Below are 19,550 nucleotides of genomic sequence, written 5' to 3'. Positions count from 1 at the left end.
TCTGACTCTGCTCCTCAGCCTCGCCTGAGTTAGCTTGAGCGAGTCAACATCTCTTGGGGCCTGTTTCCTCATCTGTGAAATGGGGATAATAGCAGCAGCCACATGGAGTTAGTGTGAGGGGTCCACAAAACATAGGTGAATGTGCCTTGCATGTAGCTAGGACCATTGCCTTCACCCCACCTCCCGACCCAGGCCTGCCTAGTCCCTGTGGCTCCCACCCTGTCTCCCACCTCCGCTCCTCTCATTCTCGCACTCCAACACATGGGTCTTCTTTCTTTGCCTTTCTTTGCTCACCAAATCCCCCTTCCTACCTCATACCCCAGGGCCTTTGCATGTGTGGGCCTGGCATCCGTATTTCCTGGCACCTTCCACTCACACTCAGGTCAAGGCTGAAAGTTCTCTCTGGGAACCTTCCATGGTCCCTGAGGGGTTAAGTCCCCTCTTGCTCTCCTTACCTAGGGAGCTTCCCCAGTCTCTCAGAGCAAAAGCCAGGGCTGTAACCGAATCATGCTTCCCTGAGGGCAGGGATTCTCTTTCTGTCTGCATTCCCAGTGCCTGGGGAGGTGTCAGCCTTGAGAGGCTTTCTGTAAAAGTCTGTTGAGAAATCCAGAACACAGCGGGGAGGGGCAGAGAGGTGTGGGTGGGTTTCCCAAACTTGACTTAGGTGCAGGCCCCCCGCCCCTATCAGGGCTATTTTGGAAGCCTGGGCCAGAGGGCAGTTTCAAGGCAGGCTGCTTTGCGGCCAAACCCATCACCTCTGGGCCCTGCCCCCAGCCATCCTCTGGGACCCATCTATTGGTCTCCAGGGGCTGGTGCAGGAAAACATGCCTTTGCAGGGGCCTGACCAGGCAAGGCAGGCCGTGGGGGAGGGAGAGAGATGGCGGGCCTCTCCTGGGTGGCCCAGGGTGGTGGGGGAAGCTGGGAAGGGGTCGGGGGTGTGGCTGAGTCCCAGCTGCTAGAATCAGTTTCCTGCCTTTCTTTTCTGGGCTTCAGAAGAGAGACAGACAAGAGACAGAGACAAAGAGGTAGTCAGAGACTACCATGTCTGAGAGAGATAGGGAGACAAAGCTGGAGATTATAAATAGACACACACACACACACACACACACACACACACACACGTATACAGGTCTTCTTCAAATTACAGTGGGGCTACATCTCAATAAACAGAACAGAAATTGAAAATATTTTAAGTCAAAAATGCATTTAGTACACCTAATCAACCACACACCACAGCGCAGCTTCGCCTTCCTTAAAGAAGGAAGATGTCAGAACACCGACATCAGCCCACAGCTGTGCAAAATCATCTAATGCAAAGCCTGTTTTATAATACAGAATTGCCTCGGTCCTGTAACTTACTGACTCTTGTACTGACAGTGAGAGAAGTGTGGCTGTCTGGGGACAGAGTGGTTGTCAGCGGATCAGTTGTTTGCTCTTGGGAGTGCCTGGCTGAAGGGGAGCTGTCCCTCTCAGGATCATAAGAGAGCATGCCCCCCCCATGTCGAAATTCAAAATTTGAGGATGCCTGGGTGGCTCAGTGGGTTAAGCGTCTGCCTTCAGCTCAGGTCATGATCCCAGGGTCCTGGGATCGAGTTCCACATCGGGTTCCCTGCTCAGTGGAGCCTGCTTCTCCCTCTCCATCTCCCTGCCGCTCTCCCTGCTTGTGCTCTCTCTCTCTGACCAATAAATAAATAAAATCCTTAAGAAAATAAAAACAAATTCAAAATTTGAAGTACAGTATCTGCTGAATGCGTATTACTTTCGCACCATTATGAAGTCAAAAAAGTCGTAACCGGAGCTGCTCTGCATCAGGGACCATGTGTACGTTCACACAGAGAAAGAGCGAGAGAGACAGAGACAGAGGGACCAAAGGGATGCTGCTCCCCACCTGGGGGTGAGCTGGGCTCTGTGTCTGGTCCTGGAGCACCGGGCCTGGGGCAGGGGCTAGAGCAGACTTTTAGCATCAGCTAGGTGGGTGATGGATACTAAAGAGGGCACTTGCTGTGATGAGCCCTGGGTGTTGTAGGTAAGTGATGAATCACTGACTTCCACTCCTGAAACCAATATTGCTCTGTATGGTAACTGAAATTAGCAAGCACAAACAACATCAGAGGAAACACTGGGTTGAGAAGAGGTGTCAGCCTCTCCTTGGAGGGAAGGAGCCAACATCCATCCGACTGGAGCTCCCCAAGCGTTAGCTCCTTTAACCTTCCCCACAAATAACAAAGCAAATAACAACAACACGAAACAACAAGGACACGATTGAATACTCACTCTGAGCTGGGCACGGGACTATACATTTTTACATTCATCATTTTATCCTCACTTCAATTCCAGGAGGTCCTATCATTATCCCCATCTTATAGTGGAGGGACACAGAGCTCAGAAGTGTTAAGTGACTTGCTCAAGGCACGTGGTTCCAGAGAGATCCAAGGTCTGTCCCAGGAGGGTCAATGATGCAAAGGGACCCTCATGTCACCATGCAAGGCTGCCTCGAAACTCTCCCTCGCCAGTGGCATGTCTGGGCCATCCATGAATAATTATGAAGCCAAAGAGTTCTATCCCAAGAACACCGTGCAGAATTATTTTCAAGGTGACATTCCAACCGCTCACTGATAGAAAGTGGTAGGGGTGAGTGTGTGTACATGTATGTGCATGCGTGCAGCCAAAGCTGTGTGTGTTCAGGTAGAAAGAAAAAGCAGCGAAGGCACAGGTGTTTTCCTCAGAGAGCACCTGCTATCATTGGACATTTTTTTGCACATCTCTTCACGTGCACCTTATAGCCACCCTGGAAAGTGAGCAAAATGATCTCCATTAGTTTTTACACAGCTGAGTGGCTGAGGTTCCAGAAAATCGACATCACTGGCCCAAAGTCACACAGCCAGGAAGCAGCAGGGCTAGTATTAGAACTCAGGTACCAGAGGCTGCCCCTCCCATTGTGTGCTCTAAGACGCATGAGCCGTGCATCCCTGGAAGGGATCACAGACAGATGGGGGGACAAGCTTGGTGTTAGGTAAGAGGTATCTGGAACAGTGCTTACTAGAGACAGAGGGGGAGCCCTGCGCCTGAAGCTGGAGTGCTGGGGGAGAGGGCACCTGAGGGGGATGCCCTTGGGCTGGCCTCGGAAGGCGGCTTAGATTTGGTGGGGTGGGGAGGATGGGGAAGCCATTTCCCACTTCAGGCAAGGAGAGGGTAAAGGCCCAGATGCCAGGAGTCCCAGCACGGTCAGGGAACAGAGAGCCGACCCAATGGAGGACCAGTGAGTTTGTGGGGAGATTTGGGGGTTCGTGGAAGGTGAGCTGGGGTAGGACCTCGGAAAGGCATAAGCTCAGGAGCCCCTGGGGAAAGGCCTTGGTGAGCGGGCGGGGTCAGAGGGGAAATGAACATACCTGGAGCGCCTCGTTCCCCTTTGACCTGGAACAGCTCTGCAAGGGGAGGAGAGAGGGCTGTAGGCTGGGCTGGGAGGGCATGTACCCAGGGCACCCAGGGCACCCAACTCTAAGTTGGGGGACTCTGTCCTCCAGCTGAGCAGCAAGGGTTTCAGGTGGATGGGGGATTTGGCCAACAGGAGCCAAACACCTGGGTATTTTCCAGGACTGAGCTTTTGGAAAAAGCCAGATGTTTCATTGCAGCTAGTGGTCTGCTCCAGGGAGCAATAGATCCCTGGGAGCTGTGGAAGTGGGGAAAGAAGATTGAGACCTCCAGAGTTTACCCTATATCATCAGAAGACTTGGGAGCCCAACCACTTCAGGAAGAGCCTCAGATTAAAGGCGGGGCCCCTCAGGCTGATCACAACCAGCTCCACTGTATCTCAAGGGAGGGGGTGATGGTCCCTGCATCTGAACATCTGAGCCTGGGTGCTGCCCATCGGTCACAGCTGTCCCCTGTCCCTGCATCCTGGCTTGGCTTTCATCTGTGCTCACTGGGAAAACCACAGCCTCTGGGGAATTCACCCACCGGGACCCTGTACCCATTGAGTACATGTTCCCATGGGCATAGAACAGCCGTCATGGGATCACCCTTTAAACCCTAGCTCGCTCCAGACATCGGGGCCAGAGCGCCACGCAATAGTGAGGTCACATGTAGGAGCTACTTTGGCCCAAATCAGTCCTCCCTGTTCTGACACAGCCAGTCTTGGGCCCCAAGAAAACCGAGGAGAGGGGGATCCCCGGTATCTCCACCTTGGGCTCCATTTTCTCCTGCCCAGGGCCCTATCTTCCAAGCTGCCACACTTCCCCAGCAAGCCCACTGCCCTGTCCTTCTGAGGTCCCTATGTGGCCCGGACTTCTTGTTGCCTGCTGTTAATCTCTCTCTAGGCATGGGGCCAGAATTAGTCGATTGCATAGGAGTGATCCTGGGACTTGCCCCAGGCTCTGTGTTTTACCCACCCTCCCAAACATTCTAGATCTACCTCATGCCTACTCCATATGGCTCTCACTCCTTTCCTTGGGCCCCAGGATTCTGGAATGCTCTCCTTGCCAGGGAAGGGGATTTGGACCCAACGATCCGCTTGCCCATGAACCCGCAACCCCTCCTTTCCATCCCCTGAGGAGTCCCGGTGCAGAAGGGAAGGGGCCGAACCTGGGCTCCGAGTGAAGTTGTCCACCTTCCGTAGCAGGTGTTCTTGCCTGGTGCGGACCTGGGTGATCTGGGCCTGTAGGGCCTGCAGCCCCAGCGTGCTCCCAGGGAGGTACGGGAGGGGCATTGACTGGAACAAAGAGAAGGACCGATGGTCCTCCGCGGCCAGCGTTCCATTGAAGTGAGTCTCCAGCGCCCGGAACCGCTCCTGCAGATTCAAAACTGGACACCCCACCCCCACCCCAGAGCCTTCTTTTAGGGGGACCTCATTAAAGCTCCAGGCACCTGAGCCCATCCCTGACATTCTTGTGTTATAATATGCATGACTTCTGAGGGTCCTGGATACCGAACGCACATTTCATGTTCTGTGAGGACCTAGTGTGAGCACAGAGGTCTTTCTATATCCTGCGTGTAGGCACTACACACTTAGGCATGACGTTACATGTTCGTAGAATATTCTCGGATGGCCTAGGGATGTACCCACAGCATCATGATCAACCTTCAACCTTCCTGCATGCTCTGGGCATGAACGTATGACGACCAACATGCTGGTCTGATGTGATCACCTGTGGCCTGAATATACGTGTGACGGGTGTTTCCGGCAGCTGGGCATGCAATGTTCTTGGGTGACCTCAGTGTCTGCAGATGGGATTGTTTCGTGACCTTAACATTTGGACCGGGAGCACTTTGCAAGTAAAATCATGTTATTGCTCAGACACGGGGAAGTCTTGATGAAAGACACACACAGCAGACCCATGTGAAATTATTGCATTGTTCACTTCTCTGACATACACAGGCTCGCATGGGCTCCCTCTCTCTGTCTCTCTTTCAATCTGTCTCCGTGTCTCTCTGTCATACACATACTCTGCTGTCCACTGCCCCCCACCAACTCCATCCATGTGACTACCCAGCGACCCACGGACTAAGAACCGCCTCTCAGCAGGCGGACAGCAGTGACCCCAGGGCTCTCCACTCAGCCTGAGCCCTGTATCACCCCAGGAGGCACCAGACAGGACCAGACCTCTTTACCTTTCATCACCAACAGCCCAGTACCCGCGGTGAGCAGAATCAGGTAGATGGCCACCGTGACCATGAAGCAGTTCACCCCCCTTCTCTTCCTGGGGTTTGGATCTGAAACACAACACCAGCAGAAGGTGGCTGCTGTAAGAGGCAGAGACTGGGAGGTCCCAACTTGTGTGGGAATCCCCTCTCCGTGTGAGCAGATGGCTCCCCGGGAGGTCGAGGATAAAGACACAAAGTTCCACTACCCCGAAATCCTCCCCCTGATCCTCTCCTCCTCCCACAAACCGAGAAGAGCCACTGTTGGTCGCTCGCCGGTGGGGCTGGGCAAACACCCGCGCCCCCCACCATTACGTGGCAGGTACGGTCCTGAAACCAGGTGCACTCTCGATGCCCCAGCACAGCGCCTGGCGACAGAGGGCTCTCAAGTGATGTTTATAAAGTGAATGAATGAATGAACGGACTTAAGTTTCATGACTTTGGGAGGAGAAAGATAGTCGCCAGTTTATCAACTCCAAGTGAGGTTTGGAGAAGTTGAAATACCTATTAGGTAATGAGACCCTGATCTGGAACTCAGATTCGGGCTTTTGTTTTCGTTTTTCCTTAGATCATTTAATTATACCAATGAAACATACTTAGTGTAATTTATCAGACGACACAGCATTACAAGGGTTAATAATCTTATAATCGGGGACTTCGGGAGACCTCAATTACCTGGCGTCCTAACCTGCTGACATAAGTTTTGCTGGCTTTCTGGGGTGTGGCTTTGCTTTCAGCCTGCTTGCTCATGGAAACTGACAAACCCGTATGTACACTGCTGGACATTTTTTTTCTTTCCATTTTATGCAAATGATATCATATGACATATAATACAGCGCATTTTTTTCTGCAATGCATGATTTCCCTGGACATTCCTCTTGTTAGTTTGTTGTTGTTTTGTTTTGTAGAGAAAGATTTAACTCTTCTTTTAATAGCTGCCTAATAGCCCTTCAAGACAAGAGCCACAATTCAGGCGGGCATTTCCCCATGGGCAAGCTGTTTCCAGTGTGGGGCATTGCAAAAGAGGCCACCATGTTTCCAACACCAGCCCTCTCCAACACCAGCTGTCTCCCCATTTCAGGGTGTCCAAAGTCAGGGAGCCAGACTGAAGAAGGTCCTGTGTTTCCCAGCACCTTACTGACAGAGCACCTCCTCTGTGCCAGGTGTGGTCTGATATGGTCTATAGCACTTCTGGAAAACCTGGCAGGTAAGTGTGAGCATCCTCTTCTACTGACTTGGGGTCCAGAGAGGTTAGGGCAACACAACAGGCATGTGCGCTTGGGCCCATCTAACCCCAAGGCCTGAGTTTGCCTTACTCGCCTATACAAATCGTTGCCCTTGGAAAAATGCAGTTGAAATGAGCTCCAAGGACAGGTGTGAAGGTCAAAGAGATCATCTGTGGACATCCCAGGGGAGGGAGTCAGGGCTCATGAACACATTTTCTGCTTTGTGGTAGGTGACGGTGGGTTTTCAGTTGACTCTTATCCTAGATCCATATGAACCTCGAGTCTGTGGAAACTTCATTGTTCTGCTGATACTGCTTCCAGCCACGTGCAGAACAGAAACTCCTGCTTTAGCATTGCCTGATGCATGGTGGTCTCGAGATAGCTTTGGCAGCAGCGAGAGGAATGGCTTCTTGGTTGGGTGGTATTTTAGTTAGTGGCACTTGGGTACGCTCAGTGTCACACTGTGCCTCCCAATTTGGGGTCCACACAGCAGCCTGAGTAAACTCTCTAATACACGATCTGGCCAAGCCACTTCCCTGCCTTCAGTGGCTCCCGTGGCTGTTCACTGTCCTTGGGACAAACAGGAAGACTTGCTGCCCGCCAATTCTCCTGTGACTGGACCTCCACACCACACTTCACGTGGACCCTGACTCAGGCAGGCCAGACCACTCGTCATTACACCATGACTGACTACATGACCCTCCTGCCTCCCCACTGCATGACTGAGCAGAACAGAGCTTCTCCAGGATACAGTCTCTGACTCCCCCGGGTCGGGTGGGATGCTGCTCTGCTGCCTCGCATCGCTCTGTGTTTCCACTTGATACGGCGTCAATCATCCCGCACTATGTCTTTTATGTCTCAGTTTCCCTCCTCCACCCCCAGTATTCTGGAAGCTTCTAGGGTAACCTTCCAGCACCAACATGGTATCTACCACACAACGTGGGCTGGGAAGATGACAAATGAAAGGATGAATGAGTGGCTGCAGGGGTTTGGGTCCTGAACATGTGCAGAGTACAACAGTGCCAGCTTGGAAGGGTTGGAAAAGCAACGGGAAGGCGACGTCAGACCTTAGGCAAGTATACAATCATGGCGAGGATGGGTAATGAACAAGGGAATCTTGTATTTCACAGAAGATGGACGGAGGAAGAGGAATATGATCTCATAGACAGCACTAAACCTGAAGTGATGGGAATAGATAGTGTTATCTTTCCAGAGGCACAAGTGTTACAGCAGTTGGAGGTGGCAATGAGGGCCAGCATGGAAAATATAGATATTTTCAAACCAGATGGTAGCAAAAATGGAAGGCGTCTGAGTGAAGACAGTGAGAGGACAAACAAACATGGTAGTACGGATGGGACTCGTTCAGAGGTGTGCACTAAAGCCCAGAATACTTTATTAAGTCAGAGCTCTCATATAACGTAGAGGCAAGGTATCTTAGAAACTGGGACTTTTGGATCTGTGGGCATTTATCTAACTCGCTTACAAAGCAGAAAATCTGATAAATGCTTTTGTCATCTACGATGATTTCTAAAAGTGTAGAAAAACTGCAAAGGAACATCTACTCTCCAAAGTGGACTTCACCAACGAGGAAGGGTCATCCACGATGAAAGAATGAATAAAGCCTCCAGTAAATGAGAATGAGCATCCCTGGAGTAAACTAGGGTTAGTCCAGGTGAAGATTTTAGGAAAGCAGTTTTCAAAAATATGACAGCTCTATTGTCCGAGACACAGTGAAAATGTGGCTCCAGAAGGAAATAAAATTTCAATTCTATAAATGATCTCAATGAAGAAAAACAGTCTGTATACAAACTCTAGGGTCTCCAAGCCTGCCATCTCCCAGCCCCTTGCCCACTGGCAGAAGGTGGTTTTGTGCAGGCGGAAGGCCCTTCTCCTTGCCCCTGGCACTGGGCAAAGTGGTTGCTGCCCTGTTGGCTCGATGTCTCCCACCCCTGACCCAGGATCACTGGGCAGTCTGGAAAACTACCTTCTGTCCTGGCAGGCAGCACCAGCAGGGAGAAAGGAAGACCACCAGTAGTATCGGTTAACAAAGCAGACCAGGATAGAATAGTCAGCCCTCTGAAAACTAAGTTGTTATTGGAACCACAGCCCACAAAAGTGGGCCAGAATTTATGTGATAAACCTAAACAGTATGATTTAAAATAGAAAATCTGAACAGGATCTAGAGTGTCCTAACAGACCATACACAATGTCCACAACACAACGGAAAAGTACTCATCTTACCAAGAACAGAGAGAATTACAACTTGAATGATGAAATACAATGAACAGGGCACCTGGGTGGCTCAGTCAATTAAGCTGCTGGCTCTTAATTTTGGTTCAGGTCATGATTTCAGTGTCCTGGGATTCAACCCTGCATAAGGGTCTGTGCTCAGCAGGGAGTCTGCTTGAGGATTCTCTCTCCCTCTCCCTCGCCCCTCCCTGCATTCCCTGTCTCTCTCAAATAAATACATAGACCTTAAAAAAAAAAAACAAAGAGAGAGCGCGTGAAAAGAAAAGATAATCAACAAGTGTTAGTATGGAGATGACACATACATCAGAATTATTCAATAAGGATTTTAAAGCAGGCATAACAAAAATGCTCAAATGAGCAATTACAAATACTCTTGAAACAATTTTTTTTAATCTACCAAGAAATAGAGAATATAAAGAAGAACCAAAGGAAAATCATAGGACTTAAAAGTTCCAATTAAAAAAAACAAACAAACTCACTAAATGGGCTCAATAGTGCAATAAAAGTGATAAGGGAGAGAATCAATGAAATAAAGGATAGAACAATAGAAATGACCCTGTCTATAAAACAGAGAAAATGACTTTTAAAAAAAAGGAGACTCAAGAGAACTATGTATCAATAATAAAAACACATAATACTCATATCCGTAAAGTTCCAGAAAGAGTGTGAAGCTGAAAAAAAATATTTAAAGAAAGAATGGTGGCTGAAAACTTCTCAAATTTGGTGAAAGCCACAAACCTGCAAATTTAAGAACTCGAGCAAACCCTAAACATGATAAATTCAAGCCATCAATAACAAGACACATACGAGTTAAAAAATCTGAAAAAAACCCTACATACCAAGAAAATTAAAAATCAAAAGAAAAAGAAAAGATCTTGAAAGCAGCCAAGAGAAAAATAACCCATTACCTATAGAGACACTACTTTGAATTGTAGCAGATTTCTCATCTGAAATTGGAAGTGACATGACATTTTTCATGTGCTCAAAGAAATGAATTATCAACTGTATCTAGTGAAAATATCCCTTAAGAATGAATGGGAAGTAAAGAGATTCTCAGATGAAGGAAAACTAAGCAAAAGTTATTGCTAGTAGGTCTACCTTGAAAGAATGGCTGAAGAGGGGCACCCAGCTGCCTCAGCCAATAGATATAAAACTCTTGATCTCAGGGTCATGAGTTCAAGGTTCAGTCAGCTAAGCATCTGCTTTTGGCTCAGGTCATGTTCCCAGGGTCCTGGGATCGAGCTCTGCATCAGGCTCCCTGCTTCTCCCTCTCCCTCTGCCTGCAGCAGCTCTTGCTTGTGCTCTCCCCGCTCCACCATCAAATAAATAAATAAAACCTTTAAAAAAATAAAATCTTCAAAAAAAAAAAAAAGAATAGCTAAAGGAAGTTCTTCAAACAGAAGGGAAAAGATAATAGCAGAAGGCCTGGCACTTCCAAAGGGAAAGAAGAACAAGAATGAAGAAAGGGTAAATATGGAGATATGTTTAGACCATCCCTCGCATGATTTTTTTAAATCACATTTTAAAAAATATTTTATTTATTTATCTGAGTGTGTGTGTGAGAGAGAGAGAGAGAGAAAGAGCAGGGGGAGGGGCAGAAGGAGAAGCAGACTCCCCACGAACAGGGAGCCCTACATGGAGCTCCATCCCAGGACCCTGGGATCATGACCGGAGCCAAAGGCAGACACGTTTAACTGACTGAGCCACCCTGGTGCCCCTAAAATCACATCTGATGGTTGAAACAAAAATAATTAAGTGATGCCTAGTGCATGTAGAGGAAATGTTTAAGACAATTACATTTCAAAAATGGAAAGTCTCAAAAGACATAAGTGGAAATTAGTTTTCAAGACTTGACTCAAAGTGGTAGAATGTTGATGTTGATAGACTGTAATAAATTATACATGTGTATTGTAATGCCCAGCAAAAAAAAGTAAGAAAACTATTTCAAATGATGAACTAAACAAACAAACAAACAAAAGACTATAAATAAATCAAAATCAAATTCTAAAACAAGCTCAAGTAACCCATAGGAAAGTAAGAAAAGAAAAGCTGGTAATGGGAAACAGAGAGACAAAGAGAAAATGCATAATAATGTGGCAGATTTAAGCCCTAACACATCAATAATTACTTAAATGTAAATGGTTTAAATATACCAATTAGAAGGCAGAGAGTGTGGCAAAAGTAGATTAAAATGCATGACTCTACTCTCTGCTATATCCAAGAAACCAACAACAGAGTTTCTATTTATATGCAGCAAAAACTGATGTAACTGAAAGGAGAAATCAATATATCCACAATTGTATTGGGACCTTTAACACCCCACTCTCAGAAATCAGCAAAGCTATAGAAGAAACGAACAACACCATAAACCAAAAGGATCTAATGAATAATTATAGACTACTCTATGCAGTAACAGTGGAATACACATTCTTTCCATGCACTTAGGATAGTCACCAAGACAGACCATATCATGGGTCATGAAACAAACCCCCCAAAAATGGAAATGAATTGAAGTTGCATAGGGTATTTTTCCAGACAATGGGCTCAAAATAGAAAACAATAATAGGCAGACAGCAGGAAAACCTCTAAACACTTGGAATTTTTTTCAAAAATTAAATAATATATGGGCTATAAAGTCTTAAAGAAAATTTTTTAAAAATAGGACTCATTGTAAGTGAGAATAGAACATACCAATTATTGGATTCAGCTAAAGTAGTACTGAGAGGGAAATTTATAGCAGCCCTAGAAGCTCACATTACAAATCAGAAATTATCTCAAGCTGATAAACTAGGTTCCTAGCTCAAGGAACTGGAAGAGAAGAGCAAAATAAACCCTTAGCAACAAGAAAAAATAAATAAAAATTAAAAAAAAAATAAAGGTCAGAGCAGAAATCAATGAAATTTAAAATAGGAAAACAAAAGAGAAGCTCAGTAGAGGAAAATGCTGATTCTTTGAATAAAATCAATAAAATTGATAAAGTTCTGGCAAGACTGATGAAGAGAAAAAGAGAAGAAGACACAAATCACCAATATCAGGAACGAAACGGGTGCTATTTCCACAGATCTGGCAGCCCTTCCAAGAAAGTAAGATCCTATCACTGACTTCATGCTCACAACTTAGATGAAATGAACCGACTTCTCCAAAATTACAAACTACCAAGACTCAACCAATATTAAGTAATATGAATACCTACATCTATTAAATAAAGCTCCTGAAAAAGAAATATCCAGGCCCAGATAATTTTAATGGAGTCTTTTATCAAGCCTTTAGGAGAAGTAATGCCATTTTACCCACTCTCTTATGGATAATGGACGAGTAGAGAACACTTTCGAACACATTTTAGGAGGTCAGGATTACCTTGAAATGAAAACCAAAGGCAGTGCAAAAGAAAAAGGGGAAGATCAGTGTCTTTCATGGAATTTTACACAAAAATCTTTAACAAAATATTGGTAAACCTTACCAAGCAATGTATAAAAAGAATCTATATACCATGACTAAGTGGAATTTCTAGGTATACAAGCTGGTTCAATACCCAGAAATTGATCAATATGATCAACCATATCAATCAGCTAAGGAAGAAAAAAATCACATAACCATATAACTGATGCAGAAAAAACACTTGACAAAATCAAATTCATAATAAAGCTCTCATAATTAAACTTCATAATTCTAACTCTCATAAAAATAATAAATTCATAATAAAAACTCTCAGCACACTAGAAATAAAAGAGAATTTCCTTAACTTAAAAAAAAAAAAGGAGCATCGGGGGTGCCTGGGTGGCTCAGTCGGTTGAGGGCCCGACACTTTTAATTTTGGCTAGGGTCACGGGATCACGCCCCGTGTCAGGCACCATGCTCAGTGTGGAGTCTTCTTGTCCCTCTTCCTTTGCTCCTCTTCCTACTGGCTCACACTCTTACTCTTGAAGAAATAAGTGAATAAAATTTTTTTTAAAAGGAGCATCTAAGAAATATCTAAAGCTACCATTATCCATAATGGTGACACAGAATCATTTCATCTGAAGATTGGGAACGAGGCAAGGATGTCTCTTCTCACTCTCTCATTCAGCCCCATGTTATATACTACTGGAAAATAAGTAGAAATCACCATTAAAACATAATGGCATTCACAGTCACTCCAAAGGAAATGAAATATTTCAGTATAAAGGTAACGAAATGTATATAGGATCTGTATGCTGAAAGTTATAAAATACTGATTAAAATACTGATTAAAAACTGTCAGTTCTCCGAAAATGATCTGGAGGTATAACACAGCTCTGCCAAAATCCCAGCAAGGTTTTCTGTAGGTATTGATAAGCTCATGCTAAAATTTACCTGGAAAGGGACAAGCCACAGAATGGCTAAAATCATCCTGAAAAAGATGAATAAAATGTGATGAATAATGACTTGTTGAAGCTCACAATAGAGCCACAGTGATCGAGACAGTGTGGGATGGGAGGAGGGATAGATAGACAGAGTTATGCAACAGAATAAAGGACACAAATATAGTCCTTACACAGCTATAACCAACTGGACTTTTTTTTTGACAAGTTACAGAAGTAATTTAATGGAGGAAACATAGCGTTTTCAGCAAATGGTGTCGGAGCAACTGGACACCCATAGGCCAAAAAATAAATAAATAAACAAATCTTAACCTAAGTGAAATTCAGGTCAAGATTTGTTTGTTTATTTATATATGTAAATATAAATAAATATATACATATTACAAATACATATACATATCATATACCTATTATGTACACACATACAATACAAATATATACATTACATGTATTACATTCATATAATACATACTACAAACATATATAAGACATTGTATATACAAGTATATACTATATATTACATGTATACATTACCTATATATTACATATGTATATTACATATATATACATTACATATATTATATACATATATGTATATATATACATGCATACACATAAATATACATATATACATACATATACGTATATAACATATACGTATATGTATGTATATATACATATTACATATATAATATATTATGTGTATATACATATTATATATGTATATATACATATATAACATATATACATATACATATATACACAAACATATATACACACATACACATATACACATACACATACATATACATATATACATATACATACATATATACACATACATATACATATAATATATGTATATAATACATATATTATAGGAACCATGGACTTAATTATAAAGTGAGAAATTATAAAAATTGTAGAATTAAGCATAAGAGAAAAATTGGGAGACCTAGGGCCAGGTGAAGAGTTCTTAGATGTGACACCAAAAACACAATCCATAAAAGGGAAAATTGCTAGGTAGGGCCTCCAAAGGGTTAAATGCTTTTGCTTTGAAAAAGACTCTGTTAAGGTGAAAAGACCCCTTACAGACTGGGAGAGAATATTTGCAAGCCACCCATCCAGCAGAGGACTTGTATTTTGAATAAAGTGCTCTCAAAACGAAACAGTCAGGAAAACAAACGATCCCATTAAACATTGGCAAAAGACACGAAGAGGCATTTCATATACAAATGGGGAAAAAAAGCTTGTGAGAAGATATCCAACATTGTTAGCCCTTAGGAAAATGCAAATCAAAATTACAATAAGATCTCACAATTGTACACATATCGGAATGGCTAAAATAAAAATAGTAATGATACCAACTGCTCCCAGGAAGTCAGAGAAACTGAATCTATGGTATATCGCTGGTAGGAACTGTAAACGACACAGCCATACTGGAAAAAAATAGATCAGGGGCTTCTTCTAAACCAAACGTATACTTAGAATCCAGCAATTGCCCTCTGGGGCATTTATCCTAGAGAAATGAAAACTTAGGCTCATACAAAAAGAACTTTTACATCAATGATCACAGCGGCTTTATTTGTAATGGCCCCAAACAGGCAACAACCCAAACGTCTTTCTGTGGGTGCCTGCTTAAACAAACTGTGAAACAGTCATATTGCGGGATAATAACTTGCGAAAAATACTCATCAATAAAAATAAGTAGTCATACATACAACAACTTGGGTGGATCTCAAGGGAATCATGTTATGTGAAAACCAGGCAATCTTTACAAAGTTACATACTTTTTCCATTTAGATAACATTCTTTACACAACAGTATTATAGAAATGGGGAACTGATTGGCGATTGTCGGGGGACAGTGATTGCTGGCGGAGGAGTGAGGGGACGTGTGTGGCTAGAAAGGCAGCATGAGAGACTGGCATGGTGAAGGAACAGTTTGGTATTCTGATATTGGGGATGGTGACACAAATATATGCATATGATAAAATTGTAGACAACTGTATTCCCACTCACAAACGAGTGCCTATAAAATGAATGAAATCGAAATAAGCTCCATAAAGTGTAGCAATATCCATTTCCTGGTTGTGATAGTGAACTGTAGCTACGCAAGATGTTCTCACTGGGAGAAACTGGGTGGGGGGGTCACAGAGACTTCCCTACATTTTTTTTTTTTTTTTGCAAGTTTCTGGAAATCTATAATTATTTCGTAACAAAAGATTAGGGGAAAAATAATGCTAGGGTAAAGCAGGATGTCTAAAAGGTGCTGAGAGATAGTGACATGACAAAAAACAAAGTCAGAACAAGGACCTGAAGTGACACTGAGCGCGTCAACAAGGGTGACCGTGAATTGATTCCTGGGTCAAGGTCTATTGGGAGAATGTTTAAAATTATCTTTTGAGCAGGAAGAAGAGACAGCTAGACCCACAGCTGGGAACCAGGGCTTAATGTTAACTTCAAACAAGCAAGAACTTCTCTATCTGTATTTTGGGGGGTTCTCTCTGTCAAGAAGCATGTTCTTCAGATCGAAAGGGAAGACATATCAAGAAGCGAGATGTGAAGACTGAAATAGCTGAGGGCTCAGGGGGAGAGGTCCAGACAGATGAAGGGTATTGTCATCAGGGACAAATGGAGACCCTCTCACTCAAACCCAAAGGCTCCACTGGAGGGGGTAAGATGTTGCAGATACTGGTCCATGAGGAAAGAGTTGGAGTTTAGTTGGACCTTCAGGGCAGGGAAAGGAGCAGTATGTCGAGCCTCTTCAGAAAATGAAAGCAATCTTCAGCAGAAATAAGAGAAAGGAGGGAGGGTGGGAAAAAGAAAGGAAGATGCTTGAAGCCATTTAGTGCTGAAGCAAGTAGTTTTACTTATTTCAGTTAAGCCCCGAGGGGGTCACTATGCAGAGCCTCACAGTGAGTACTGTCCATAATGGAATTCTTCCAGAAAGTTCCATATGTTCCAAGATCTTTGTATAAGAAGACCGGAAGTTGTGAATGTATTTAGCAAAATGTTCCTTCCAGGGTACCTGGGTGGTTCAGTCAATTAAGTGTCTGCCTTTGGCTCAAGTCGTGATCTCAGGGTCCTGGGATTAAGCCCCAAGTCAGGCTCCCTGCTCAGCCTGGAGTCTGCTTCTCCCTCTCCCTCTGCCCTTCCCCCACCCCCCAGCTCATACTCTCTCCTTCTCTCACTCAAATAAATAAATGAAATCTTAAAAGAAGAAAGAAAGAAAGGAAGGAAGGAAGGAAGAGAGAAAGAAGAATATTCTTTCTAACCAAGCTGGTTTTTTTTTTTTTTTTGGTTAGTGTTTTAGTTAATGGTATCCATAACCCAAGTCAGAAATCTGGAATTCCCCCTTAAGGCTGGCCTCCCCCTCACTTGCCTTATCCCACCATTATAGCCTATTGACTTGACTTCTAATATCTTTCCAGAACATTCTCTCTTTTCTATCCTTATAACCACTTCCTCTTGCTGCTACATTTCTCTCTGTCCCCAGAGTTACTCTGTCTAGGTCATTCCACATCTACAATAGTGAGTAATCTAAAATGCAAAGCAATGCCTCTTAGCCCAACATCTAACGTCCCCATTTTCTTCAGGACAAAGTCTAAATTAATTGGTCCTAGTCTCAGTCCCCACTGAACTTCCCCCACTCAATGTTGGTTAGCCCCACTGCATGGAACTATTTATACTTCTCTAAAGATTCCCTAGGAATACATCATAAACCCATGGTTTTCTATTCCTGCCTCGGCCAGCATCTTATTTCACTAATTCTCTTTATCCTTCAAACTTTAGAAGAGGTCTCACTTCTGACCTCCAGGTCAGACCGGGTTGCATCTGTCCATAGATCTATCTGTCCTGTGCTTACATAGAGATAGTTTACAGGTGGCCTGATCCTGCCAATCTCCTGCCACTGCCGACATGACTGAGGACTCCTCGTGTATTCTTGTGTGTTTCCTCGGTACCAAGAGCAATGCCCAGCAGGAGCTGAATATGTTTGATCAACTGACTTTGCTTGCACATTTTCAGTGACTTAAAAAGTCACCTATCCAGAAGGCTGCATTCCCCAAAGTTCTGAACAGCTAACAATTATTATATATTTTTTAAAGATTTTGTTTATTTATTTATCAGAGAGAGAGAGAGAGAGAGCACAAGCAGGGAGAGTGGCAGGCAGAGGGAGAAGCAGGCTCTTTTGAGCAGGGAACCTGACATGGGACTCCATCCCAAGACCCTGGGATCAAGACCCGAGCTGAAGGCAGACACTAAACTGACTGAGCCACCCTGGCGCCCCTGAATAGCTAACAATTATTTAAGTCACACATTCTCTGTTACTACACCGTAAATCCCTAAGGGCAGAATACTCAACCTTGTATCTTTGTACCTCCTTAAATTCCAGCCAGGTGACCCAGTCAAATACTGGGTGAGAGGGACTGTTCAGGCTGAGGGACAGAACTGCAATTGATCTGAATATATGATTTCCAGAAAAGACTGGAAGTGGGAATGACTCATCAACTTGGAAGGCAATTCCTAGAGGATATTCTAGCATGGGAAATCAGAGATCCCCCATAGAAAATACTCCCCGGTGACTTTAAGTTCTAGGAGATTTAAAAAATGCACCACCTGTAGAAGGATGAGGGAGAAAAATAAAGATGGCCGAGTTGCCTGAATTTTTAAAACCTGAATTGAATCTAAGACACACTAATTATGAAGCTACGAACATATCCTAGCCAGCACGAAATGAAGAAAGCACTCCCTGATCAACACAGCAGTTACAATGGTAGTCACCTTAAAGGATTTTAAAGGAATTACATTAAATAAATATGTGGCACTTGGCTTTCATTTTGTGGAACTTTTTCATCCCTCTTAGGCTGCTTTGCCATTTCGTCATACAACCTGTGTTGTATGTCGTGTGTGTGTGTCAGAATAAGACACTAATAAAAGGGAAGGGCATGTGATAAGTACTAGTGTTAATTGAAGGGCACATATTTTTTAAAAAGATTTATTTATTTATTTGATAGACAGAGATCACAAGTAGGCAGAGAGGCAGGCAGAGAGAGAGGGGGAAGCAGGCTCCCTGCTGAGCAGAGAGCCCGATGCAGGGCTTGATCCCAGGACCCTGAGATTATGACCTGAGCCGAAGGCAGAGGCTTACAGTGAGCCACCTAGGCAGCCCAAAGGGCACATAATGTAATACACTTTATTGTGAAGCTAAAAAAACCCCAACTATATGCTAAAGATATAGTGTCTCTTCCTAACATTACATGAATTCCATATTGAAGCATTCTAGAAATGTATTAGTGAGAGTCTATGGTACAAACCAAGGCTTCCTATCACCTTGTCTATTCTTATGTTGCCAATAAAAAAAAGTACATCACCAGGCAATGTCATTACTGGGAAGCAGTACTTTACCATTGATTTCAAAGACCTCCATTGCAGGGAACATGGTTTGGTTGATGGCTGCTCTTTCTCCAGTGCTCGCCAGGAACTCTTCCTCCTTGAGAATTTCCTTATTTTCCATCGTGAAGCTTTATAGATGGCCCAAAGTTCTGGAGCCAACAGAAATGCTGTCCTCAAGAGGAACCACTTGGGGAAGGATTGTTCTCATTTAACTACTGCAGCTCACTGGAGACCACACAGCACTTCCCTTTGGCTAGGACTTCTGAATTTGCAAAATGTTTCCTGACACAATCAGAATTGGACATGTCGCAAAAACAGGCTATTCGCATGTGGAACTCCTGTTCGTCGCAGCTGCTTGTTAAGGGCAGTGACTTATGCTTTGGGGCATAAGTCAATGGTCCTTGGAAACACCCCTCCCTCCCAGGCCCCTGAGAAGAGGGAGTTGGGTGACCCCATGGGGTATGTTTCTCTCCCTCCCCTCTGCCCATCCAAGGGCCGCCATCATGCCAGACCCAGGGCAGTGTCCCAGGACCTCTGCGGTTCACACTGAAATCTCCCTCCTCTGACCTACTTCGGCCTCAGAGTTCATCTTTTCTCCTCAAAGTGTGGACCTTAGACAGCAGCATTGCATCACCTGGGATCCTGTTAGAAATGCAGAGTCTCGGGTCCCACCCCAGTGAATCCAGATCTATAGCTGAAGT

General features: G+C 44.3%; 1 protein-coding gene across 1 annotated transcript in view; it reads right to left on the bottom strand.

The window, feature by feature from the left end:
- MARCO (macrophage receptor with collagenous structure) overlaps positions 1 to 19,047 on the bottom strand; it is a 38,860-nt gene extending 19,813 nt beyond the window's left edge. Inside the window, exons 1-4 of the mRNA XM_046019210.1 lie at positions 18,862 to 19,047; positions 5,608 to 5,709; positions 4,582 to 4,800; positions 3,390 to 3,425 (exon numbers count right to left, since the gene is read on the bottom strand). Coding sequence (XP_045875166.1) covers positions 3,390 to 3,425; positions 4,582 to 4,800; positions 5,608 to 5,709; positions 18,862 to 18,970 — 466 coding nt within the window. The 5' untranslated portion in view covers positions 18,971 to 19,047. The remainder of the gene's footprint in view (positions 1 to 3,389; positions 3,426 to 4,581; positions 4,801 to 5,607; positions 5,710 to 18,861) is intronic.
- Positions 19,048 to 19,550: the final 503 nt, after the last annotated feature.

This window comes from Meles meles, chromosome 9 (assembly GCF_922984935.1).
Source record: "Meles meles chromosome 9, mMelMel3.1 paternal haplotype, whole genome shotgun sequence".
In the NCBI taxonomy this organism is placed as follows: Eukaryota; Metazoa; Chordata; class Mammalia; order Carnivora; family Mustelidae; genus Meles; species Meles meles.
This window is presented reverse-complemented; position numbering and strand designations above follow the sequence as displayed.